This window comes from Mus musculus, chromosome 4 (assembly GCF_000001635.26).
Source record: "Mus musculus strain C57BL/6J chromosome 4, GRCm38.p6 C57BL/6J".
Taxonomy (NCBI): Eukaryota; Metazoa; Chordata; class Mammalia; order Rodentia; family Muridae; genus Mus; species Mus musculus.
This window is the reverse complement of record NC_000070.6, coordinates 95,797,199-95,824,738: the sequence shown is the minus strand read 5'-3', so window position 1 is coordinate 95,824,738 and position 27,540 is coordinate 95,797,199. Positions and strand designations below refer to the sequence as shown.

The window sequence follows — 27,540 nt, the reverse complement described above, 5'->3', positions numbered from 1 at the left end:
CAACCTCAAGTATCCTGCCTATTCTCCCTGCCTATTCTCTGAGGCAGAGTCTCCCTGCCTATTCTCTGAGGCAGAGTCTCCCTGAGCCTGGGGCTAGGTTATTAGAAAGTAGGCTCCAGTGATCTTTCTGTCCACCTACCCTATAGTTCTGGGTTGGCAGCCTCCTTCCTTATGGTCACACCTAGATTTTTTTTAAAATATGTAAATGCTGTGCATCTCAACTCGAGTCCTTAAGGTTTTGGTGTTTTATTTCATTGCAATGAGTGTGGACAATAAATGTTTTGGGCATGGATGCCTGATATTTAGGACTAGCAAAAGTATAAAAGATGCAGTAGTAATGTGGACTCTATCTAGTATATGAGTTAGAAAGAAAAACAGTGCACATTCAGGCAGAAGGATCGAACCCAATTACAGAATAATGTCAGAAGGCAGGTTTGTTCTGATGCTATTCAAAACTGAACCGAAGAGAAAGCATGTTGGGCTGTTAGTCAGAATTCCCTTTCTTCCATATTGTCTGGGTCCCCTTTTAACCCTGTACTATTGTTATACAACCTCATATAATAACATCTGATACACACCAAGTCCAACCAAGGACAGTTATAGAGGGAAAGTGCTGTTAAGAAACATCAAACAAGAGGTATGTTTATAGGACTGTAACACTTCTGTACAAAGCAAGCCCACAGGATCTATGGACATAATCGGGCCCATGTTTCCCTAGAAGACCCCTGCACAGAGCATATGCTTACGCATCTAAAGCAATGGCTCTCCATCAGCTCTTGGAAATACTCTGCATCCGGCCAAGCAGATTACACTGTCCTAACGCTGGAAAGTCTTAGGTCTTTGGATGCCAGGCTTGATTTTAAGAAACAGATGAAATAAATCACCAGTAACCATGGCGCCTGACAGCCTGACATGCCGAGTGTTGAGGTTGGGTCTGACAAATGGCATTTAGGGTAGGTCACCAGTCTGTCACTTCAGAGCCTTGATCATTTTACCACACGGCCTGGCTTTGTTTGGGGTAAAACCACCCTTGAGCATCTTTAAATGTATTTGGCTTCTGCTGTTTGTCCCTCTTATTAAGATAGTCATATATATATATATATATTTGTACTTGTATAAGTTGTTTTCCTTCCTACCCAACAGTTTGCATTTGTTGATTATCAGAAAGCAAAAACTATAGCTGTGTCTACTTTTGAGAGGTCTCCCCTGCCTCCGTGTTTGAATTCAGAGGCCCAGCTCAGCTTATTTCATAGGCATGCTTCACAGGTTCCAGACAAACACACTGTTGACTTGTCCAGTTTCCTTAGTGTTTCATGATTTTGCTTTATGAAGAGAAGTTGATTATGTGGTCAACTCTGTAATAAAAATGAGGTTTTGAACTTTGTGGAAGCATCATAAAACTATTTTAAACAATCTTAATGAATTTAACCACAAACCTTAAATTCCTGAAGCCAGTAGGCCTTCTCACAGTTAATGTTGCTCCTGCATGTTAGTGGCATTTGCTCAGAGACTACCTTCTCACTTCCCATTTTCACTTTCCTTACACTCCCCTTCCTAGACTTGGCATTTAGGAATTCTTATGTGGTCCATTAGAACTGAAAGTTCTCTTCCTCTCTAGATTTAACTTGTTTCATTCACCTCCAAGCCTAGCTCTCAGTGTTCTCAATAGCCAGCCTCCTCACAGCTACAGATCCTGTCTGGCTTGGAGGTACTACAGCCTCATCCAGGTGTGAGCTTGCCACCAATTTCCTCCTGAACTCTACAGGAGGGCTCATGATCTCTGGGCTGAATGTAGCCTTAAAGATTCTTAATAGCAAAGAGTATACATGGAAGGATCCAAGGTTCCAGATACATATGTAAAAGAGATTGGCCTTACCTGACATCAATGGGAGGGGACGGAGGCTTGATAGCCAATCATAGGGGGACGATAGTGGGGTTAGATGGGAGTGGGTGAATGGGTGGAGGAACACCCTCACAGAGGCAAAGGGGAGGGAGGAGAGAGATGGGATGGGGAAGTTTGTGGAGAGGTAACTGGGAAGGGGAATTTCATTTGAAATGTAAATGAAGAAAATGATTAATAAAAATAAATAAAAAACAAAAATAAAAAAGAGCAGACTTGATCCCCCAATATTAGTTATTAATTATATTTTTAGCTGAAGTTAAATCTGAAATTCTGAAATTTTGCTATGGGCTCAGAACAGCCATGGCTCTCAGGCTTGCTTCAGGAAGTGGGACCATGGGTGGTAATATTTACCACTGAGGTAGTGGGTAGCCTGGAGACAGAGATGGAAAACATGACTACAAATCAGTGTAAATGTAAAAATGACATAGGCAGGACTTTCAGCCACACCAGGGCAGTAAGACACAGCAGTAGTTGAGTACAGAAATACTATCTCAAAGGCGCTCTGAGCTGGCTTGGAAACAACAACAATGGCTAACAGATCTTTCTGGAGAGCAGGAGCAACCTGACCAAGGCAACTGACAAAAGCCAGCTCTTCTTGGCCACCTTTTCTCAGTTGTTCCCTCTTTTCCTGTCTCCTCACTTTGTGTCTTCCAAACTTTGCAACCCCTTGGCTGGCCTTCACCTCCGTGCATGGACTGGCTTTTACTTACCATGCCCTTCAGAGTCAGATCTGCTAAGGGAGACCGGTTGCCATGGAAATCTGGCCAAACATGTAAATCAACAGTGAGGAAACCCACAGGCTGAGCCTTCTTAATCAGATCCAGGTGACTATTCAAATATGCATATATACTCTGGCATCTGGAAAAGAAGTGGATTTTGATTTTAAAAGGGGATAGGGTTGAAAAGCAAATTATTCTGCAGAAAGAAACCATTTGCACTTCGATATCAGACCCAGGAAAGCAAAGAGGGCTCTCAAAAGCTTGAGCAAAGCAGCTGCTCTTATATGAAACTAGCCCCTGAACTCTCACAACACACTGTCATGCCAGGGCAGCACTTCCCATGGAAAGGCTTGGAGTCAGGAGACCTGGTCAGACAATGGCTTCACTCCTGGTAGGTGTGTACACATGAGCCAGTTATTCCAAGCTCTCGAACTGTCCTCTTCTCATCTGTAGAAACATCCTACAATCTCTGTCCAACTTACCTCATATGGTTATTATGAAGATCAAAGACCATGTATGCAAACATACAGCATTCTGTAAACTGCAGTACAATATGGTGCATATGCAAAGGATTTATTTAAATCTGTCTTCCTAATTGTAAAAATGATGAAATGACAAATAGAGATAAATATACGCTCCTGGATCCAATGAGTGAGCGTCATACACACAGTAAGGATCAAGAATTAGACATGGGATTCAGAACCATGACTTTGAAAGGCTATCGTGTAGGTTTTCCCATTTTAAGTTTTAGTTGATTGAGGTGTAAAATGGTGGAATTGGAATGACCCCCTTAATCAATGACATTTCTCAGGTCAAAAGATGACAAACTTGGGAGTGAAAACAGTGCAAGTTTCAGATACTGTTTTCTATCCTGGCTACAGTTAGCCTCTCTGAATGTCTATTTCCTGTTCATTATGTAGTATAATAATACTTACTTCATAATGTAGTATCATAATACTTCACTGGGTTAAGTTTTACTGTGGGACACAGTTCACTAGCTAGGGAATCTGGGGAAAATGAACCTTCCAAAGCTCTGAACCAAAGATCCCAAAGATGGACCAGAAAACCTCAGAGAGACAAAGCATGGGCAATGCCCACAGGAGGTTAGCAGCTAGAATACTTCTGCCAATATTTGTGATTTGCATTCTTAAAATGCTTTAGAAGAAGTGACTTCAAGTTCATATTTTGCAATGCCAGGAGTGTCCCCATGGATACCATGATGTTTCTGTAGGTTTCTGAAAAAAAAAATCATAAAAATAGTTTCAAACTCTCTTTTCCTCTCTATCAGTGAAAACTGTGTGTGTGTGTGTGTGTGTGTGTGTGTGTGTGTGTGTGTGTGTGTGTGTGTGTGTGTTTCTGTTCTGGAAATGAAACTTAGAGTTTTGAGAATGCCATCCAAATGCTTAACCACTGAACTATAAACACAGGTCCAGTGAAATTTCTTTTAGTAAGTAAAAAATGTATATGAAATTCTAATGCAAAACGTGGAGAAAACCAAAACACATGAGTGTACAAATTGATGAATGTCTGTTTGCAACATCAGCAAAGCCAGGGGAGCATTACCCAGTTAACTCTGCTGCAGTCCCTATTGGCAGCTGTAGACTATGCTTTTAGTTCTAGTGGAGGGGATACAATATTAATGGGGATAAAGCTCAGTCATGATTTGGTAGCTCCTGCCACTCCTGGAGCATGCACCAAGCTTTCACTGCGGTCCAGAGGAGATGCATTACTAAGATCCTTTACAGAAGGGATACTATAGGGGAAAGTCCATATGATTCCCCCACACACATTGTTGAATATTCGATTTCAGTTCAGTTTTAGGAAAGGGCTCTCTGAGGCATCCACAGAAGGGTAGGATAGGACATATACATATGATCACATTCTGGCATTCTATTTCCCAGCTCTCCCTGCTGTGGCCCAACAGGAACCATATTTATAACAGAAACTCAAGAACAACCTTTCTCATCAGAAGCCAAGAGTCTGCACTATTTCTAATCACTCTCTCCTTAGGAAGGGCATCAGTGCTCCCAGAGTATAATTTTTTTTTCTCTCTAAAGAAGTGAATGTCCATAAATCTTCTCATTTGCCTTTCAAGGAATCTCAGAGTGGGAGTTTGGCTTCAGACATCTGGGTCAATAGAATCTATATGCCTAATTACTATTGATTCGTCATTGTCCCATTTACTGAGGGTCTTTGCAAACAGTGGGATTCATTTAGCCTCCATATACAGGGCCACTCATACACAAATGAGATCCCTGGGGGATGGGGCATATGCTTACCCCTCTGACTCCTAACCTCTTTGCAGCTGTGTGTTTATTCTTTGAATTCAGTCCTTCCCCTACATGCTTTTTCAATTATACCTTACCATGTGTGCTATCTGAGTATATCATTCAAAATGAAGTGCACTTGGAAGACATTAAAATAACTAATGCACATCATCATTCACGTAATTTTAACCTTGCATGATGCTGTTTTTGGTTTTGACTTTGTTTCATTTTGTATGTTTTATCAATTCTTTCTCAAATGGCAGCCTGCTTTCTTCCAAGCACAGTACCCATGACCCCAGTTGGATTGTTCTCCTTCCAAATAGGAATGCCAGGCTCATATATCGTGTCTCAGAGGGAATCCCATTGGGGATGACACAGAACATATAGACTCAACAGTCCAAAGGCAAATTCATTGGTGTGCAAGAACAATAAAACTCGCTGATCTAGGCTACTCTTTTGCAGTGGGGTTAAGTTGTCTCTATCTTACACAAGGCTAGGAAGATTCCAAGCAGAGCCTGTGCCATATGGAATGACAGGTCATTAACAAGTACTTCATCTCCTTTGCCATTACAAGATTGTATTTCAGGTTGTACTGCTTATAATCGTAAATGCAGACAGTGTCCTCAACCACTGTTCCCGCTCACCCACCCCAGATCAATGCATTCTTCAGATCCCAGGCTTCCCTTCCTTGTGTGCTTTCTGCCTTCCAGCACCAGAACACTAATGCTTCAACTTTTTTAACCCCTCTCCAGATCAATCTCTTTTGCTAGTCCTTGAAATATACAAGTTCTTCCAGAGGCATGCCTTGGAGTACCTTATTACTTTGTTTATGATGACCATATTCAGAAGCCAAAAATAAGAATACATGCTGTGGCAGAAGCAACAACAACAACTATACCACCACCAGCACCAGCAGCACCCCCACCAGCAGCACCCCCACCAGCACCACCAGCACCAGCACCACCAGCACCAGCACCAGCACCACCAGCACCACCAGCACCACCAGCACCACTGCCACCAGCACCACTGCCACCAGCACCACCAGCACCACCAGCACCACCAGCACCACTGCCACCAGCACCACCAGCACCAGCACCACCAGCACCACCAGCACCACCAGCACCACCAGCACCACCAGCACCACCAGCACCACCAGCACCACCAGCACCACTGACACCAGCACCACCAGCACCACCAGCACCACTGACACCAGCACCACCAGCACCACCAGCACCACCAGCACCACTGCCACCAGCACCACCAGCACCAGCACCACCAGCACCACCAGTACCACTGCCACCAGCACCACCAGTACCACTGCCACCAGCACCACCACCACCAGCACCACCACCACCAGCACCACCACTGCCACTAGCACCACTGACACCAGCACCACCAGCACCACCAGCACCACCAGCACCACTGACACCAGCACCACCAGCACCACCAGCACCACCAGCACCACTGACACCAGCACCACCAGCACCACCAGCACCACCAGCACAACTGCAACCAGCACCACCAGCACCACCAGCACCAGCACCACCACATGGAAAGAAGCAACCATGCTGTCTCTGGTTCCTTCTTCTCAGGCATCTACTTTTCCCACTTTACTGACACTCATTTTGTATCATTTCAACCTGTCTTCATTATTTGTTCTCTTCCTTAAGTCCCCAGAACATTCTATTATTTTTAATTTTTCTAATCCTTCTCCAGCTCTTTCTCCTTTTCTGCTGGTCCCTTAAATATATTAGTTCTTCCGCTAACCTACCTTTGGTACCTTATTACTCTATTTACTCATTTACATCACTGCTTTTCTTTTATTACTCCAGTTATCATATAGTGCTGATATGGACCAAATACATATTCTCATCTCCCTGACCATGGCAATCATCGTTTCAGAGTCTCCTTTGTTATCATCTAAAGCCTCTTCTGAGCGTAGGGCCTGTTATTGCTCATATTGCCATAGCTACCTGTGCTGAACACAGTCTCTGACTCCTCTTGGCTGCCTTCTTTGGTGCTGCTTTGTGTGAGGACGGTAGGAATGATTTCAGTATTCCCAAGGATGTTTTAACTGTATCTAGATGTGTCACACCTCACACCAGAGTAACAGTGAACTTGAGGAAATTGATTCTCAGGGGCATTATGGGTATGAGGAACCAATGTGAAAAACAAAAACAAAAACAAAAACAACACAAAACCTGAGTTTCCCTAAATGAAATTCCAGAAAATCCAGGGAAAGCTGATAGCCTCCCTACCACTTGCAACCAGCTGCAGTGGCCTTCACTGTGTTTTCTGTGTCCACCAAGCTGGCTACTGCACAAGTCCTAGAGACTTGCTGCTCTTCCCATTTGGAAGGGCCCTTCTCAAGCATTATGGCTTTTTCTGTCCCTTCTTCTAAGGCACCACTGCAAGGACAGCATCTCCTATTGTCCCAGTAGCCTTTGCTTTATATTTCCTAAGTTACCATATTATTTTCATTCAGAATTTATCAATTTCAGACTCTTTCTGTGTCTCTCTGTGTCTGTGTCTCTCTCTCTCTGTCTCTCTCTCTCTCTCTCTCTCTCTCTCTCTCTCTATATATATATATATATATATATATATATATATACTATATGTAAATATACATATTCATATATATATATAATTTCTGTAAAAACAAGTTTTTGTTTCTCCTCTCATCTATCATAAATGTTCTCAATATATGTTATAACTGACAGTTCTAGCATTGCCTCAGGTGTCATCCTTGACATATCAGGCCAACATCATCTACTAAAAGATCTGCTATCACCAGGACTTGATTCTGAGACATTTTTAGTTTAGCTACTATAGGAATCCAGACAAAGAGAAGAGCTGAAATGTCAATCAATGGTAAGTGATCTCTGTCTAGGAGAGCACCTGGGTATCTGGCTTCACATTAAGAAAGATGGTTGCCAGGTACATGTATGAACACATCCACTTGTTTACTTAATTTATAAGCTCTCAAGACATTTCTTTCAGAGATGGGGACTAAAAGGATTATGGTAGATCAAGAGGATCTGTTTATTTTATATTTGTTTATGTATACTTGTTCCTAGAATTTCAAACAGGATTTGCTGAAGCTAAGCTATGAGGGGAGATGATCTCTTTTATTGTCTTCAAAAGGTCCCAAGTCACAGCAAGAAGGCCTATGAATTTTCCTCCTTTGCGAAAAGGCAACTTTATTTTAATGGTGTTCTGTGTATTTCACTCTAAGACCTGAAATATGAGGATATTGTGCCAAGTAGATCTGGTATGATAAGATGAAAACAATAAGGTAGAAGAGAACTAATTTTACTCAATAAATATGCATAAGAGTCATCAAAATACAGCAAGAGATGAAGTCAAGCGCATAGTTGGGATTACTTAGAAATAGATGGCAAAGCAGTAAAAGACTGCCAGCGAACTAGCTGCGATGAATACTAGTGATGCTGGAATAAAAAAAAAAAAACAAAAAAACAAAAAAAACCCAAAAAAACCAAAAAACATGTTGGAATGTGAGGAGACAAAGGGAGACCCAAGGTGCTGATGCCACATGCTGCAGAGAATGTGAGAAGTGAGTCTGTAAAGTGCCTTGTGCATTTACCTCAGCATGAGTTACTGAAAAACATCAACAGCAAAGCTTTCATGGAATTGAATGCTGCAGTGTTCAAACTAGAACAGGCAAAGGAGGAGAAGAAAATGACTAAATGAAGACTAAGAGTATAGGAAAAGTGTTGGAGAAATTTAGCTTAACAAGGGAAGAAGAACAGGGAAGTGGTAACACAAGGTTATCAGGCTTGAAGTCCAGGTCTGACTCTAGGCTGAATTCTGGTAATCACTGCTTGTAGACTACTCAGTGATGTACAGGCTCTGAGCTTGCATGCCAATCATATTTCTTCCTTTTCCTAATTAAAACATAAATGAAATGGAGATCTTTCTGTAGAAGAATGTTCTAGAAGTTATGCTTCATTGTAAGATCTATTTATTCTATGTTTCTATTGAGCATTAAATATTTACATATTGCTATCCCTGAGGTATGCATTAATATTACAACACCTGTAAATAAATTAAGCAGGTCAGTACTGTTGTGGTTTTGAGATCATAGTGGAGTCATGGAAAGAAATCTGTGGTAGAATTGGCATAAGAATCAATATCTTTAATCCTAGGCCCATAGTTCTTGAAATTGCACACACCTGTCATGAGAAAGTAGGCAGGCTACTAGAGACTGGCCTCTGGGGATGAAAGCCACTGACCTTCTTTCTCTTTTCATCAGTGAGTAAAAGGTGTAGTTGTCATTGCCAAAATTAAGTTTAAAAAACACTTGCTGCCAGGAGGTGGTGGCTCATGCCTTTGATCCCAGCACTTGGGGTGCAAAGCTAGGTAAATTTCTGTGAGTTTGAGGCCAGCCTGGTCTACAGTGTGAGTTCCAGGATAGTCAAAGCTGTTACACAGAGAAACCCTGTCTCAAAAGACAAAACAAAACCAAACAAACAGAAAGAAATAAACAACAATGCCACTTGCTATGCTATATCAACTCCCTAAAGTCAAAATAAGTTCTGAAGAGTCTGAGGCTAATCATCCAATCGTATCCCACATTGACACACCATAGTTGGTATTTGAATCCAGATCTGAACTCAAAATTTCTCTCTCTCTCTCTCTCTCTCTCTCTCTCTCTCTCTCTCTCTCTCTCTCTCTCTCTCTCATTCTCTCTCTCTCTCTCTGGCAGTTGACTATTGAAGTCCTTTAATAATGGGATGAAAATTATGATCTCTAGTTATAAGAAGTCATGCACATGAATATATCCTCAACAAAACCTGGTACACAATCCCAAATGTTCACTGCTGATTTGAAGTTCAGAATTCTTGTCCCAGGTTATACTATGCCAAAGCTGTTGTGTATTAGTTCTAATGCTCTCTGTGTTAATTCAGCTCTCAAAAATCACAGAGGAACCTGCATTTCTGCACTGAGGGTCCCTGACTTCAATTGGCTATGATTGAGAAATAAAGTTACCAGCAGCTAATGGCTGGGCATGAAGACAAATGTGAGAATTTTAGGATTCCTGGGCAAGAAACACAGAAGAGATAGAGAAAGATAGTACCACCATCTGAGGAAGCAAGAAAATCAGGCAGAAGGGTGGCAGAAGACAGTAACAATCATGTAAGAACTGGGGAATGAAGCAGGAGAGATGTCCAGAAGAGTCTGGGCAGCAAAGATGAAATATAGGTAAGTAAGTTACCTCAGGAATTTCAGAGGAGAGTGTGTGTTAACCAGGTAGAGGAAGGAATTGGCCCAGCCATTGTGCTGTCAATGTATATGAAAAATATTTCTATGAGTGTGTCTTACATTCATAAATCCAAAACATTTGGGCGGTGGTAGAGGAAGCATGTGTACCCGCCAGGAAGGTTAAAGTGGCTTAATATACTACCGCTTCACTAAGCCAATGAAAGTGCCAGTTGCTGAGACTTCACAGAATAAGCCTTCTTAGTAGTCATGGCATTGCTGTGACTCCTAGGGGAAGGCATGGTAATACATCTCCGTTTCTATACCTGGGAGCACACTATTTTAGTGCAACAAGTATGGCATTTTAATATTATAGGCAAGCTATTCCTTTGTGATACAGAAGGAATGGTTTTACTATTTGTATTTCATTTTGACCATTCTATCACAAGTATATATCCTTCCGTCTGCCTCTCTATCTATCATCTATATATGAATCAGTCATCTACCATGTATCTATCGACTGTCTATCATTTATCTTTCTCTATCTATCTATCTATCTATCTATCTATCTATCTATCTATCTACTCACCTACATACCTACCTACCTACCTACCTACCTACCTACCTATCTATCCTTATCCATGGAACAATTAATTGATTCAATTATCCCTTGTCTTCCCAACCCCTACCCTTAACCATCCTTACCACTCTGGCCTAGTTGTATTACCTCTCTGGCCTGTATAGGGTTTTCACTACAAATGACACAGTCACTCCAGTGACCCCTCTCTTTTAAAAAAGTAAAAGGGGGAGTGGTGGGGCGGTGAGCTGTGCACAGGCAGCCTGGTCCCTGGCTTTGAACCCTGGACACATGGCAGGTGGCAGGTGACATATCACCTGAAAAGAATGGCAGGTGTTTGGCCATGCCCCTTGGGTCCCTGGCTCCTGTTACAGCTACAGGCTCCCACAGTCCCCCAGAGAGACACTTGTGGCCATCAGTCATGCAGGAGCAGCACCAAATCCTCCCACATGCAAATAAGGTTTCCTCAAGCTTTCAGACCAAGCTAATGAGAAGTACCTATTGTCAGACCCTTACCCACCCCATAATTGTATATAAGTATCCTATCTGGGCTGGGCAGTGGTGGCACACCTTTAATCCCAGCACTTGGGAGGCAGAGGCAGGTGGATTTCTTAGTTCAGGGCCAGCCTAGTCTACAGAGTGAGTTCCAGGAAAGCCAGGGCTACACAGAGAAACCTTGTCTTGAAAAAAACAAGAAAAAAAATCCTATGAGGAAGGATTAAAGGTGTGAAAGAACTACTTCAAGAGCTTCTGTCATAAGAGCTATAAAACTTGGGAAGAGGTCTGCTCTCTCAAAATGCCGCCTGAAGCTCTGCCTCACTCCTCAGTGGCTAGTGGTCCTCTCGTTGGCCCTGCCCCTACTCAACACAGGGTGTCATGGAGTAACCGAGACAGCACAGTGGAGACAGAGGTGGAGCCAACTGCAGCAGAAGAAGAGACAGAAGAGGTGGAAACAACTTACCCTCTCTGCTCACACTGGCTCCCATTTCCATGAACTCTTGAACCTGGCCAGGCCAGAGATCTCCATGGAAAGCCTTTGGTACACAGGCCCACATCTATCTATCTATCTATCTATCTATCTATCTATCTATCTATCTATCTATCTATCTATCTAAATATCTATCTATCTATCTATCTATCTATCTATCTATCTATCTATCTATCTATCATATATATAATTTACCTTTATAGCTAATCAACCATCTATCAACTGTCTATCTATCAAATATTCTCTCTTCTAAACATGTTATGGGGCTATAAGGCCTTCCCATGGTTCTATGAGAAAGAGTGATACAGAAACATTAATACAGAAGTGTTCTCTTTTTCCATCCTGTTCCCAATCCCATTTTTAACCATCCATTTCCTAACCACACTCTGAGTTGCCAATCTTGTTCATTTTCTAACTTAATTTTCATATAGTTCTTTTGCACAAATGAGTTGTCACACATTGATTTTCTTGTAGTCCTCTGCACTCAATTTTACTTCATAAATCTTAGAAGCCACTGCATATTACTTACTATTCTTACTTTCACAGATGAAGTAGGAAATTGAGTAACCCATACAAGACCACACATCTACAAAGAAGTCAAGCTGGGGTGTACAACCAAGAATTTATGAGTTCAAATATCCAGACATGGTCATCTCTATCAGAGTTGCTCATCCATGCAATCTGTGTGTGGGAGTACTTTCTCTGTTTTTTTTTTTCTTAGATCATTCTAAAACAAACTTAACAAATGTATTTTCAAAACCATCTGGTTGATTATCTTAAGTACTGCCAAACATTTCCATTGTTCATAAGCTCTGAAAATCATACAACTTCTGAAAATGAATGCCACTCATTCATCCACATAGAAAACCATGGAGGAAACAGTTGGAGGAGTTACCTGGCTGTGGCCTTGGCTTGTAGTTCAGGAAAGGCAGGATGGCCCTGCACCATATGGTCTATCTAAATAATACAAAAGAGGTGGGTCAATTTCATCATGTCTTTAACCTGAAGGTACATACAAATTTATAACACACACACACACACACACACACACACACACACACACACTTTGTTCCTCTCTTCATCCATAGAGAATCTATGCACAAAACAACAACAACAAGACAAATTTTAGAGCAGGAGCGTTGGAATTACTGTACAAAATTTAGAAGAAAGAGTAGTAGCAGATGGGACTTTTAATGGAAAGCTGGGCATGGTAGGTATTATTGACCTAGAAAACAGATTGAGAATGGATGGGTCAATTAAGTGGGCAAAGGGTTTTGTTTGTGGAAAGAACTAACTGTCTCTGGGTTACGTCGTTTCTCTCTCCTAATCCACGCTGCCACTTCTAAGCAGCCTAGAACCAACTGTGCCTTCCTAATTCAGTCTTTGAGACAGAGAGTGAGTAAGAGGATGATTACCAAGTCCCAGCTAAGCACAGATGAGGTGCCAAGAAACCCTACCTCCACCCCAAACTGAAAAGTTGTTACAGGGTAAACTCTGCTAGGACAGGAATGTCTAAATTGTACAGATCTTATCTGGACTACTATGTCTAGGATTTAATTCCTAATCCCCGTGGTGGCTCTAAACAAAACATGTAATATGCCTGGGAACCTCAATGCTTCTCAACACTCTTCTCTGCCTGCTCATTAATCTGTATATTTCTGAATGTTTACTTCAGTCTCCTGAAGTCTAAAACAACCATTTGGAAGGAATTATTTTCATTCGGTCTTGAACAGACTGTTTTGGCCCCATGGAAATTGACTGTTTTTCTTAAGAACCTGAGCTGTGAACAAAGGGAGCAACATTTTTGGAGACACTGAGGCCAGATTCTGGCTCTGCTCCTCATCATCTTTGTGTTTTTGAAAGAATCACTAAGAGCTCTGCACCCCAATATTCTCCTTTATAATCAGCTTTGTTTTAAACAGCATTCCTAGAAGAAAAGTGTGAGTGCTATGATAACAGTAACATCATATCACATAGCATCTATAATTCATTTACCTCCATCAACACTAACCTAGGAATTTCATGTGCATTGTTTCATCAACTGCTTACAGAGCCCTAAGGAAGATGCTGATCTCCATTCCCAGACTGAATTTAGGAAACTAACTTGTTTTGGGTCACAGGGCCACATCTTGGACTCAAGTTGTGATCTCTAACATCTAAAATTCTATTAGTAACTTCTATGTTGTGTGGCCTAATAAAATTATAGGTTGAATGTAAGTTAATGGATTCTATCAGGAGCAATTTTATGGAAATTCTTCAAAATACCAAAGCCAATCAGTCATTTAAAATAAATCATGCAGTTTTGCAGTCTATATTTCCTCTAGACCCAACTTTGGGTAACTGCTAAGGCATATCCTACATATCTATCATACAGCATTGTTTCTTCTAAGTGTGTTATAGAGCTATGAAGGCTCCCCATGGTGCTATGAGAAAGAGTGATACAGAAGCATTTATCCAGAGGTGTTCACTTTTTCCATCCTGTTTCCAATCCCATTTTTTACAATCCATTTTCTATCCACACTCTAGTTTTCTAACAAGCTAACAGGCAAATATAAGATAAATCAAATCTTTACATTTGATGCTAATTTTATGGGAAGAACATTAGGAGTCACAAAGCAAATATTTAAATGAACTTCCAGTAAGACATGAAGGTTCTTTTATGAATGCAGTTACTTAAGTGTTTATTGAATGCTAAATATACTAGGAAATGTGCTTACATTCTGAGGACAGTAAAATATATACACAACATACACAAAAGTACATTAGCATACACTAGGAAACCAGTTTTTTGGTAATTATGAAAGAGGCACAAAGATGGAAGGACATAAGGATGTAAAAAGAAGGGCAGTTGGGTAGCCTACATGACACATAAATACTTCTGAAGTGAGTATGGGATAAATGAGCCACAGTGTTGAAAGCATACATCCACATAGTGATATCTATTTCCTCTTGACATTGCTTAACACTGCTTTATATTTCAATCTGTTTGTTTTAGACACACCTGGCTACAAGGTGAGTATATGTTAAATTAGGAGGAAATGGCATAAATTTGGATGAATAAGGATAGGAGGGAAGGACAGTGGACCTTGAAAACATTTCACTGAAGAACATAGTTGGAAACAAAATAGAAAAAAGGTAGCTGATGTGTCGACTTACTGAGCACTCACTCTAAAGGTCCAGAAGAGTTTGTTCACAGGGTCAACTTTACAACTTACGTTATACTCTCTATGCATTTAGCACACATGGATGCAGAAAGCATGCATAGCCAAGCAGTTGTCTTATTTCTGCTGCCATCTCCCTAGGTTTCTGCTCTAAAAGAAATAGCTGAAAAATGCCAGAAGGCTATCCCCTGTCAGGATGGGGAGGAAGCCAAGGATAGAGTAGGGTTTCCAGTTGGTTTCCAGATGTAGTTAAGATAGGAAAGTCATCTTGCAGTAGATACTCTAGTTTAGTCCCTTATATATTTAGAATCTGGGGAAATGGTTGTGTTATACAATAGAATGCAGAGATCATAACTAGCCAGCACATGGTGGCATCTGGCTCATAGGTAGACTTTACATGGTATGTACTATGCTTTGAAAAACTGGAGCAATATTTTTAAGCAGGAACGTTCTCCTAAAGTCCACATTTTGGCTTTGAGAATGACAGGTAAAGCTCTAGAATTCTCCTCCTTTCCCCTGGTGAGAGTCATCGAATTCACAGGAATAACAGCTGTCCACATAGCTCCGCCCTCCATCAATACCAACAGCAGACATCAGATCCTATCAATTCATATCACCATGGAACTCATAACTTAATTATTAACGAGACTCTCTTCCCTATTCCCACCTCTGCCAAGAGGATGAATCTGAGCTGGATCTCAGAGTACAGTGGGGACAAAAAAAAATGTTCCTGTGGAATCAAAACTATTCCTTTGTCTCTAGGATAAGTTTAATCATCGATACTACCCTCTGGCCCATGAGGCATTTGAGTTTTGACAGTTGATGTGGCAGAGAGAAACCATGAATGGCAGGGAACCCCAAGACTGGAGTTCTAGACTTTCCTAAAGCCTGCTCTTGGAGAAAACAATTCCCATCTCTGATCCTCTCTAGAAAACAATTCCCATCTCTGATCCTCTCTAACATGACAAATGGCCAAACACGAACAATCACAAAGGGAAGGCATTCCTTGAAACATCAACACTGTTGACAAAAAATTCCCAGGCAAGGACAACATACCAAAAATGGAAACCTGGCATCTTTGTATCTGTGGTTATTTGTCAAGATAAAACTATATTTTTTCATTCCTATTAAACGTAGTTCTGAATATTGCTTTTGAGGATATCGATGACATTTTCTTGTGGGAACAATAAAGACATCATTAAGAAAATGACTTATCATTTTCACAACTATTTCCTTTTAATTTGTGTTATTAATTTACATCATAAGTTTTTATACCCCCAATAAACTTTGTGGTACTGAATAATGAACCCAAGGCCTTTTCCCTGCACCGAACTACCTACCAAGCCCTTGTTTTTGTTCATATTTTTTGAACTAAAGTCTCATTATGCAGTCCATGCTGGGCTTCACCTTCTCAAGTGCTGTGATTACAGACATGTATGATCATGCCAGCAATTTTTTTTTTCAAATTTGTTTCAGCTCTTTACTTCTCTTGTCTTTTTATCCAGAAGGGAAAACCAAAACCAAAACCAAAAAAAAACTTGGCTTTACCCAGAAATATCATGAAAATATGAACATAGGTGGCTGATAACAATGATGGAGGGAAAATCAATTTTCTCCAGGGATGGGTTAGCCATTTATAATTGATCAGACCTAAACACATGTATACTCAAGCAATACTAATTGGGATGAATGGTGTGTGTGTGTGCGGGTATGTATGCAACAATAAAAGTTATAGAAGAATAAATCATTAAATTCTTTGGGAGGCAGGTATAGGAAAGACTGGGGGTGGAAGAGGAAAGAGAGGACAAATGATATAAATAGTTCATTCAGTCATGAAATTCTAAAGAGAGGGGAATGAAGAAAACATGCTGGTGAGAGGAACTGTGGATTCCACATAAAAGTCCTCAGAAAAGTATAAACATCACTGAAAGGTAATGCTAACTATGTCTTGTTTTTTTCACAAATTTCATATCAGATTTACATAGAAAAATTTTCATTAGTAAGTGGATAAACTCTGATTTAATTCAAAAGTAATTCCTTCACCAGCAAGCTGGAGCTTTATGTATTTTTAGTTGTTAATTGGTTCCTTTATTTGTGAAGCTAACATCTGATATATGGTTATTTTGTGCTGTTTATCATTTTAAAAGCAGAATACAAAGATAAATAAAAGTAATTTTTTGTACAAAGGGAGGAATTATGTCAAAATTCAAATATAGTCAGTAGTGCTTATAGTTTTCATAGATTCTACCTATGTTCCTGAGCATCCTAAGCATAGTGAATAAGCACAGGGATTCAGTGCAACCAAGATAGATGGAATTTCTTTTCTCAGTAAAATTATCTCTATAGAGAGATATAGTCAACATTGTCGGCTCCCACTCCCAGGAAACCTGCTGGGCATGATGGCCAGAGAATAAGGTAGGTCATCTTCACTCTCCTTCCCATGCTACAATTCCAATTTCCCACTCTTATCCCCAGCTTAACAATGACCACTGTGTGGCCTCTGCTTTCTCTCTGCCCCCGTTGCTAGGGTTCTACAAAGAGCTTCTTCTTAGCCTTCCTCCTTTACCCGATTCTTTTTTCTAATGGTAGGTCTCAATACCCAAAGGCACTCTGTCCCTGGAAACCCAATGGCCTGGAAATCGGGTAAGCAATCTTTTTGTTTTTCATTTCCAATTCCCCAGTTTTGTTCCCAGCCCTGCAGCAGAACACCTGTAGTGGCCTATCTTCCCTCTCTTCCTCCATTCCCTGGAGACTCCACAGATACTCATTGCAGACCCATGCTTTCCTCCCTCACATGGACGCTCTCACTCAATAGCCTCATCACACCATATCCCATCTCTGCTCCTTCCTGTCAGATCCCTACCTAGAAACATCTTCTACCTTGGACCCTAAGCAGCGACTCATCCACTAGACAACCCATATCCAACACAGTCTCTTGAGATCCAAGAGGGTACATGAAACCAAGGAATGAAATCCTATTCAACTAGCCATCAACAACTAGAATTACAATCATCTAAAACTCAAATGCCTAGGTATCAGCATCAACTAAGACAATATGTCTCCATTACACCCCAGCAACCCTAATATGTAGGCCCTGAGAAACGCAATATAGATGAAGGGACAGGAACTTCAAAATAGCTCTTGTGAATATGTGCAAGGACTTTAAAGAATATATAAATAAGTCCATTAATGAGATCAGAAACAAAGGCAGACAGTGGGACAAAATAAAGAGTTTAAGACATAAAACTTTCCATTCTTAAGGAATCAGAAAAGAAAATCCAAACTGAGATAAAACTGGAAATAAAAAATGTTAAATCAAAATAAAAGTCCTGGAACAAAACATCCAGGAAATATGGAATATGATGAACAGACCAAATCTAAGAATAATAGGAATAGAGGAAGGAGAAGAAATTAGGGTCAAAAGCACTGAAATATGTTTAATGAAAGCACAGAAGAAAATTTCTATAACCTAAAACAGGAAATGCCTATCAAGCATGCAGAACACCAAATAGACTGGACAAGAAAAGAAAATCCCCTCAGCAAATAATAATCAAAACTAAACATACAGAATAAAGAAAGAATATTAAAAGCTGTAAGGGAAAAAGACTAAGAAGTATAAAAAGGCAGACCTATTAGAATACCACCTGACAGAAGTTCAACAAAGTATAAGAGACTATAGATGCCAATGCAGACTAGTATACTTAGCAAAACTATCGATTGCAAATTATATTTAGAAAATAAGATATTTTATGACAAAAAAAAAACATTTAAGCAGTATCTACCTACCAATTTGGCTTTACAGAAGAAGACAAAAGTAAAACTTCAACCTAAAGAGGTAAAAACAAGTAAAGCAAACACAAGAAAACACAAGTAATAAATAATCCCAGACCAGCAAATCAAAAGAAAGAGAAAAAAAGACACTAGACTTTCCAATTACATAAGGAAGCATAAGGTTTATACCCTCCAAATGAAACCCAAGTCAAGTCAGATGATATTCTAATAGGTCTGCCCTTATTGGTCTTTTTCCCGTACAGCTTTTACTATTCTTTTTCTGTTCTGTATGCTTAGTGTTGAATATTCTTTGCTGAAGGGACTTTCTTTTCTGGTCCAGCCTATTTGGATTGATATAATAGACAGAAACTCAAACCATGCTTTTTAAAAGAGCTGGTCTGTGCTCCAGAGACCAGAGCAAAGGCAAAGGGAATGGGAACTGACAACAGTTCTGAGAACAGGTAAGAGAGACCTATGAATGGGCACAGATTTGGGGGATAGACCTTTTATGATTTACTGATGGGTTAGATAGAGAAAGAGAGAAAAAAATAGAAGTGATATGAATTAATCCTACTTTTTGGTTTTAAAAATTACAAATGATAGTCGCTCCTTAGTGACACAAACACCAAAAGTTTCAGCTCTGATAGCGTAGCAGCTACTGCAGTCAGACAGGCCTGACCTCTTCTGCACACCTTCCTTACACCTAATCCATTTTCTCCAATGACAGCAATGCTGTTCTAAACCTTGACCTGTCCTTTTTAGGTATATTTCACATGTAATCCATCAAGCACTTCTTCTGAGTTTACTGGGAGAAGATAGCCTAAATCTGATGAGTGCTCACTGCCAGCACTATCATCTCAGCTGACTGCCTGCTCATCTCTGGCCAGTGCTTCCACTCTCCCACCTCGTCAACAATATAAAACAGAGCAGGTCAGGGTCAGAATGACCCTTAAAGTCTCACTCACAGCATTTCACAGCCTACTTTTCTCCATGGGCTCCCTATTTTACTTTGGATAATAGTGAAAATCCTTACAGTGGTCAAAGAAACAACTTCCTACTTCTCTATTCATGTGCCCCTCTTGCTGTTTCTATAATAAGGTAAGCACATAACACTCTCAGGCTCAGTGCACTTAAGGCTCCTTTGACCTTAAATATATCTATTTCCCCCTGGACTCCAAATAACTAACTGCCTTTGCTTTCTCATTCTTTGTTCAAATATCACTTGATCATCTTACTTAAAACTGTAAGCTCTGAGCTGGTGAGATAGCTCAACATGTAAGGACACTTGTTGACAAGTTTGACAACCCGAATTAAATCCTTGAAACCCACATGCTGGAAGAAGTGAACCTCCAGAATTTCCTCTTTGATTTCAACATGTGCACTTTGGCACACATGCCCTATCCTCATGTGCATGTGCACATCTGAACACACATATGCTTGGGTGCGTGCACACACACACACACACACACACACACACACACCAATATAATGAAATTAAAATAAAACAAAATTGCAAACTGCTCATCTGAACTCACAAGCGCAACTTCTACTAACATAAAAAAAATTCTATAACATGAAATGAAATGTGTTTCTTTGTTTGCATTATCTATCTGGTTGTGTTAGAATGTACACTTGAGAAAGGTTCCTTCTGGGCAAAAATGGCTGTTTGAATCATTATTATTTCCCATGATGATGAATACCTGGGATATAGAAGCATGGAATAAATTTATCTTAAAGAGTTTAGAATTAACTCAAATTCAAGGGTTGGACATGTGCTGGCAAAACTACCTTACTTGTGGTGTGAACCAGGGATCAGAGAGGAAAGATGGAGTGTTGAGGAGCCAGTTAGGTGACTGTGCAGGAGGAGCTAAGAGGGCATCATTGTTTACACAGAGTTGGTCGGTATATGCATGAAGTCACCACACTGCACCATGTGAGATGCCGTGGACATGCTTGCATCTATCACAGATTTAAAAGTCACAACTGATGTGCATATCTCTCACAGTTTGCAAAACCTGACAACTGCATTTGCTTCGAGCTACTTGGATAGAATCATACCACAACTGACAGTAATTGTTTCTCAAAAAAGTCTACAGAAGGTGACATTCAGAAATGAAGCTCCCTAAGAGTGAGGGCTGGTTGTGGCAAAATCTGGCAGCAAATTGGCTCTGATTTGTGGCTTTCCACTTAAATGTAACTGTGTATTTGGTCAAGTTGTCTCACCCTTCCTTACTGTAAAACTGAAATAACAAGAAATGTATACATATACTGTGAAGAGCAGAGAAAATGCCAACTCTTAATGGACCTAAATATACCTTAATGGGCCACGGACATTGGTCCTTAGCAAATCTGAGATCCTATCTTTCCAGGAGGCAGCAGGTATAATACCAATGATTTAATGTGCTATCATGAATTACAGTTATGAGGTCTGTGCCCGTGATAAGACTACTGGGGTGACCTCATTCTTGCATGGCCTAGTGTGACAGGGCCTTGTAGTCCTTTCATGTGAGTGGATGAATGATCCTCTTCTTGTGCCCAACAGTTTCAGAAAGTCAACGCCACTTCAGGGCAGCTCAATAACTGGTTTCTCTGTCAGACCAATAAAAAATCAACTCCAATTAAGACAGAGAAGAGCAGTTGGAGGGTGAATGGACAGCCTCACTGACTGCTTAGAGTGATATGTTGTGCAAAAAAAGCCTACTCAAAAAACAAGTTTCTGTATAGCTATTCTGGTGAATAAGCAAACTCAGTCCAAAGTTTCCTGGGTACTTGGTGATTCAACTAAACTCAATCACACCCGGGAAAGGGATGTGTGCCTTTTAAATAAGGAATAAGTGAAATTAAATCTGTGAAATAAGTAGATAATGAGCCTAATTATCAATTAATTAATTAGCTTTGAGTGTCAATAATTTCATGTGTGTATATAAAGTATCTGGTTACTCTCTTATGTCCCTCTGACTCCTCTTAACTTTTTTACTTAGTTGATCAAGGGTCATCTGTGTCACCACTGGGTTGGAACTATTATTTGGAGCCTAGTGACATTACTAGTAGATGCATAACTAAAGGCAATATTTTCTCTCTCTCTCTCTCTCTCTCTCTCTCTCTCTCTCTCTCTCTCTCTCTCTCTCTCTGAAACTCTCTTGTAGTAGACAGTTTAGCAGTGAGGGCCAGGGCACCATGAGTCCTTCCTCCATCTTCCTCCATCTATGCCTGGCTGCTGATAGGCCCATCTGTGTGCAGACAACCATAGATGTTGGGAGTTTATGATTGTATATAGCGCAGAAGGAAGCCTTTGACAGCTCTTCTTCCTATCTTCTGACTTACATTGTCCCGCTTTGTCTTTATCAATGTCTGTGCCCATAATAGAATCTTAAAAAGCCCTTTATTTAGGATGGAGGATTCAACCATAATTTATTTTCAGTACCTTGTATCACCATAAGTCTCTGCATGCACTGTGGTAACCTGGGGCTAATTCTTAGTCAAATGAACTGCATGGAGTTGCAGAGCTAGAAGAGATTCAGTGCACTGAACCACTGAACAATCTCTCCAGCCCCACAGACTATGATACTTTTAAGTTGGACCATTTTTTTTAAATCATGATATTAGCTTGAGATTTTGAGGATAAGAAAAGAAAGGTTATCTTTTAATAGTGATATGTTTATTCATCAAGTTGAGAAAAAATAGATTATGCTAGTTTTTATTGTCAGCTTGATATAACTCGGGAGGCAGAGACAGGTGAATTTCTGAGTTCGAGGCCAGCCTGGTCTACAAAGTGAGTTCCAGGACAGCCAGGGCTATACAGAGAAACCCTGTCTCAAAAAAAAAAAAAAATGCCTTGATTAGATTCACCTGTGGCCATGTCTGTGCAAAATTGTCTTGAATGGTGACTGATATGGGCATGAGCCTCCTTAGGCAGTGGGGCTGAGCTGTTTGAGAAAGCTGAAAACAGTGTCTGAAAAGACAGATGGTGCAAGCCAACAAGCAGACTCCTCTATGGTCTTTGCTTCAGTCCCTGACCTTGGGTTCCTGCCTCGAGTTCCTGTCCTGACTTCCTTTAGCCACAAACTGTTACCTGGAAGTGGAAGTAGGAATAAATAATTGGTTTTGATCACAGTGATTTAAAACAGCAACATAAAGCATGATTAAAGGGTTGGAAGGGGGGTTCTTGCTCTGCTCCCTAGCTTTTATTGTAATCCATTTTTTAGAGAACGATTTATATTACACAGGAATTCAGGATGAATGCACTCATCCTCAAATCTGCATGCCTTTTCCACTTTCACATATTCTCCTGTGAACTCCCTCTCTTGTCTCCTCTTACTCAATACAAGTGACTTTTCCCTACTAAGAATCTCCTAGTCTAGTCTAGCATAGCCCCTGTTAACAGTACCTATCCTACTTTATGAATCTGTCTTCCCTCTTAAACAATTCCAATCACTGAACACATTTTCATTAAGCACCAACTATGGATGAACATCCAGGCTAGATACAGAAAGACTCATTGTATCCTTCTTGCTTTAATGAAGTAAATGTGTTCTAGAATAACAGAATAGAAAGCTAGTTATAACTCTAGCTGCATATGTATCAAAAGATGGCCTAGTCAGCCATCACTGGAAAGAGAGGCCCATTGGACATGCAAACTTTATATGCCCCAGTACAGGGGAATGCCAGGGCCAAAAAGGGGGAGTGGGTGGGTAGGGGAGTGGGGGTGGGTGGGTATGGGGGACTTTTGGTATAGCATTGGAAATGTAAATAAGCTAAATACCTAATAAAAAATGGAAAAAAAGAAAAGAAAGCTAGTTATAATAACTACCACCATGGCTGGAATACTCCGCATCTGGCTCTCACACATACACATAAGCACATATAGACACACCTACTTGATCAAATTCTGAGTGATTTTCATCTTAAGTCACATGTAATGTCCTCAGGGAGGCTTTCCTTGAATTTGGACTAAATTAGCTAGAGCTACATCATAAATAACAAGTAAATCATCAAGATAGTAAGTAATTATAAAGAAGGGTGGAAGAGAATCATGCACAAAGGGATAGAGGAATGGAATTATATGAGTCACTGGAAATTTGTGTGTAGGAGGAATTCTTTACAAATCTAAGTGACAGGTATATTTGTGAGGCTAGAAGAAACAGTCCTTGAAGCATATGATCACTCAGAAAATTTTCTGGATAGGTTTGCTGAATTGTTCCTAGGACAACAGGAAACCATGAAATGAAAGGCAGCTGATAACACTGCCATCTAAAAAGAAGAGGAAATGATCAGGTGAGAGAAGCAGCTGCCTCCTGCAGCCTGAGCCACGCCCCTCCATTTGACTAACATACTACAGGTACTAAGGATTAGGTTCTGGGCTGAATTCTGACTTTTGAGTTACCAATAGTCGAGCTACTGCGTGAATGAGTGATGTACTAAGATGGCATGACAACATTCACAACCCTTTGGAGAAAATGTCAACTTACCAATTTTCCAGTCACACTCTGACCACCTTCATTCAACCAGAACCCAGGGACCATGGCTGAATAATAAGGTCCCCAGACACCTGGTACAAACACTGGATCTTTGCTGATCTGGACAACAAAAAGAGAGACAATGTATGTGAAAAAAACCTGACCCATAAGCAGAGGGAGCTTTATTCTCTTACCACTGATGTTAAGTGATGTTAAATTACCACCAGAGAATTCAGCTTCTTATAAAGTTTTTTTTTTGTTTTTGTTTTGTTTGTTTGTTTTTTGTTTTTGTTTTTTTTGTTGTTGTTGTTTTTGGTTTTCTGGTGGGGAAGTCACACCCTCCCAAGGAAAGGCATGGCTCCATCTGTGGATCTCTTCTTTTCAGTTCATTCAGATGTCAAGGGAGCAAAAGTGATCATTTTGAATAGGCGTTGACCAAGCTCTTCCACAATAACTTCCTCTCTGTGACAGGAATTTCTTGTCTCCATTCTCACTCTTCCAACATCTACACAAGCAAACAGCTTCGATCTGCTCGATAAGGTCGGCTACCCATAAGTAAGAAGCCAACATGTAAGGTGTCCTGCTTCCACCAAATCGCATATCCAAGACAAAACACAAGATGCAAATTCTTATCCTTGTCAGTCCTATTTTATGAAATTAAAAGGCTAACTCTTCATCCTTGACAGCATGATTCTATGAGATCAAGCAGGCTCTAGGCAATCAATTTAAATGGTCACATTTTGGTTTTTAAAAAGTTAACGTATAGCTAGTAAGGAAAATGACAAAGTGCTTGACCCTTTTGCATTATAAACTTTACTGCAGCTACTCAAGGAAAGCTTTTCATCTCATCGCTTAGGTTAGGTTGAAGATTTGCTGATTACAGCATGATTTTTTTTTCATGACAATAAACTTTCCTCCTTCACTTGTCATTTTCTTCTTTTCACATGTGGAGAGGTAGAGGGATGGATTTCTTAGAGAAAGGAATAGCAGGAGTTCACTCGATGATGGGAGACAGGCTACCAGGAACAAAGCCCCGTGGGTGAGGGGTGCTCTCAAGTTCAAGATTCTGCAATGCTTTCATAGCAGGTTATTATGGCCCTTTAGTGAAACAGAAGTGTGTACAAGAGGAGCCAGGGCAGGAGGAGTAGTTGCCATGGTACATATCTCTCTTCTATCTAACAAAGATGGCTGCTGAAGGCCAATGCATGGCTGTGGCAGCATTCCTGAAAGGGAAGAAGAGAGGGAGGCGAGGCACTCATTGTCCATTCCGCCTGCTCTCAAAGAATGGGATCTCCTCTTTTATTTATCTAACAAGTCTTATTCAGCTTGAAACTAAGCTAAGCTCTTGAGATAGACAAGAAAACTGAACAGTAGTAATTTCTGGCCTCATTAACTTTACCTTCTATCATTAGCACAGAGAGAGATCTATAATCACCCCAGTGCTGACGATTCTGGCTCCGTTTTTACTTGACTGCTCATTCCTCAAATCAGTAGGTCCTCTGACCTCCAAATGTAAAGGAAGCAAAGAAAGTCAAGGAGAAGAAAGGCAAAGAAACTATCTGACACTATTAACTTTGAATTCTGTCAAGGGGATCATTATTTAAAAAAAAGAGGGATATTTAATATCTAAATAGAAACAGTAATTTTACTGTGCAGGAGACAAGTCTCTACAAAAAAAGGGTTAAATTTACATGGTTATAATCACTCACATTATTTCGCCAGATGTTTCCTGAGTTCTACTGAGACCCAGATGTGGAGCAGGTACTGAAGAAAAATGATTTTTTTTTTTTTAAAAAAGAGCAGAGTCCACGTTCTCATGAATCATGATGCCTCAAGCAGGAGAAGACCAGAGCAGCCACTCACTCAGGTATGGTGAAGACCTACTTGTTTTTAGAGCTAATATTCCTGGGTAATAAAATCTCCAGTCTTTACAGTGCCCCGTTGGGACCGTTGTTTACCTTAAGACAAGCAGAAATCAAATTTGCAGGCAAGTGTGTGACTGCAAAGTGATGAAGGAAAGAAGGAAGCTGAAAGGAACTCCTAGAGTGCGGAAGTGAGGGACTTAACAGAGTCTAGGGTCAGGAAAAGTGTCTCAGAGAAGGCTCCCTGTGAATTAAGAGGAAAGCCACCTGGTATTCACTCAGGTAGGCATGTCTGTGTGCTATCTGTGAAAAAGATGGGAAATACTCCAGCCACAGTGAACACATATTAGCTGACACTCAGTTTTGTTGGTCTGTCTTTTCCTAGAGAGGTTCCATTCCATAATGATCTTACATACTCGTTGTCTGAATACACTGGTTTGGGATGAGTAACAAAGTCTTTATTTGTAGCTACTGAGGATCCGAGGTTTAGAATGGTAAAGCTGCCACTCACAGAGACCAACCATCTCTGTTTCAGAACTCTGAACCCCATTTGATGCAATAGAGCAGAGAGGTCCTATAGCTTGTGTATGGTCAAGTAGCTAGTAAATGCCTGAAGTAGGATTTGATCTAAGTCAGTGTGCACCTTGATCAAACCCTTGTATATAGTTTTCATTTTCCCACAGATGACTTAGGAAGAGTATGCATTGCCTTAATGAGTGTTTTTTTCCTCCTTCCTTCAGTAATAAAACACCTAACCAAAAATAATTTGGAGAAGGAAGGGTTTACTTCAGTTTATAGGTCTCTATCAAAGCCCACCATAAAGGGAAGTAAGGGCAGGAACCTGGAGGCTGGTGCTGAAGCAGAGGCCATAGAGGATCAGTGCTTACTGTCTTGCTCTCTCGTGGCTTGCTCATACTGCTTTCTTCTACCATCCAGGACTATATGTTTAAGGATGGCACAACCTATGGTGATCTGGGTCCTCCCACATCACACACCAATAAAGAAAATGCCCTACTGATTTACCTACAGGCCAACCCAATGTAGTCATTCTCTTTTCTCCAGTAAGCTTCCAGCCCAGATGACCGTACCAGATGGCACATGCATCATTTCCTACCTCCCACCTTAGCCCCCCAAGCTAAAGATGGTATTATGCTACTGTGGCAGGATTTCACTGAGAGACTGGCTCTGCTACTCACAAATGTCCAGTGGACGCTTTTGGTTTGGTCTGGTCTGGTCTTGGGAAATGGTTTGGGCTGACTATGTTTGTGATCTCTCCTTGGGCATGACACATGCTTCTCATCAGACATTCCCAGTCAAGTAAGGAAACAAAGTGTACTTCCCATCACTTGCAAGCCTGTGTTCTCAGGGAAAAGAGCTACAGTTTGTTTTGAGGGAGGAGGATGCACACTAGTGTATTTATGTGTTCCTTAATCCTTCACAGTACACGTAAATATTTGAAAATATTTTCCTGAAAGCTCCTTCCATCCTGATCCTCTCTTGGCTTAAGGGTTGCTCTGTGAGGAGGAAGATCATTGCCCACACTAATGACGGGTGTCCATATAGAACACTAACTTCTAGGCCTAACGGCACTGCTGGCCTCAACTCTGCCTGGGGAC

General features: G+C 40.6%; 1 protein-coding gene across 26 annotated transcripts in view; it reads right to left on the bottom strand.

The window, feature by feature from the left end:
• Fggy (FGGY carbohydrate kinase domain containing) overlaps positions 1-27,540 on the bottom strand; it is a 369,460-nt gene that overhangs the window by 102,201 nt on the left and 239,719 nt on the right. For 18 of the 26 annotated variants that reach the window (XR_001784213.1, XM_017320430.2, XM_017320429.1 and 15 more), the window contains 3 exons: positions 24,075-24,182; positions 12,570-12,631; positions 2,614-2,761 (listed from right to left, as the gene is read on the bottom strand). The exons of 1 other annotated variant lie outside the window; for it this stretch is intronic. Coding sequence is in view for 24 of the 25 variants with exons in the window: in XM_017320430.2 (XP_017175919.1) it covers positions 2,614-2,761; positions 12,570-12,631; positions 24,075-24,182 (318 nt within the window). In the remaining variant the exon portion in view is untranslated. Of the gene's footprint in view, positions 1-2,613; positions 2,762-3,169; positions 3,858-12,569; positions 12,632-24,074; positions 24,183-27,540 lie in introns of those variants that run through there. 7 more of the 26 variants (XM_017320431.1, XM_030253871.1, XM_011240637.2 and 4 more) reach the window with 4 other exon arrangements.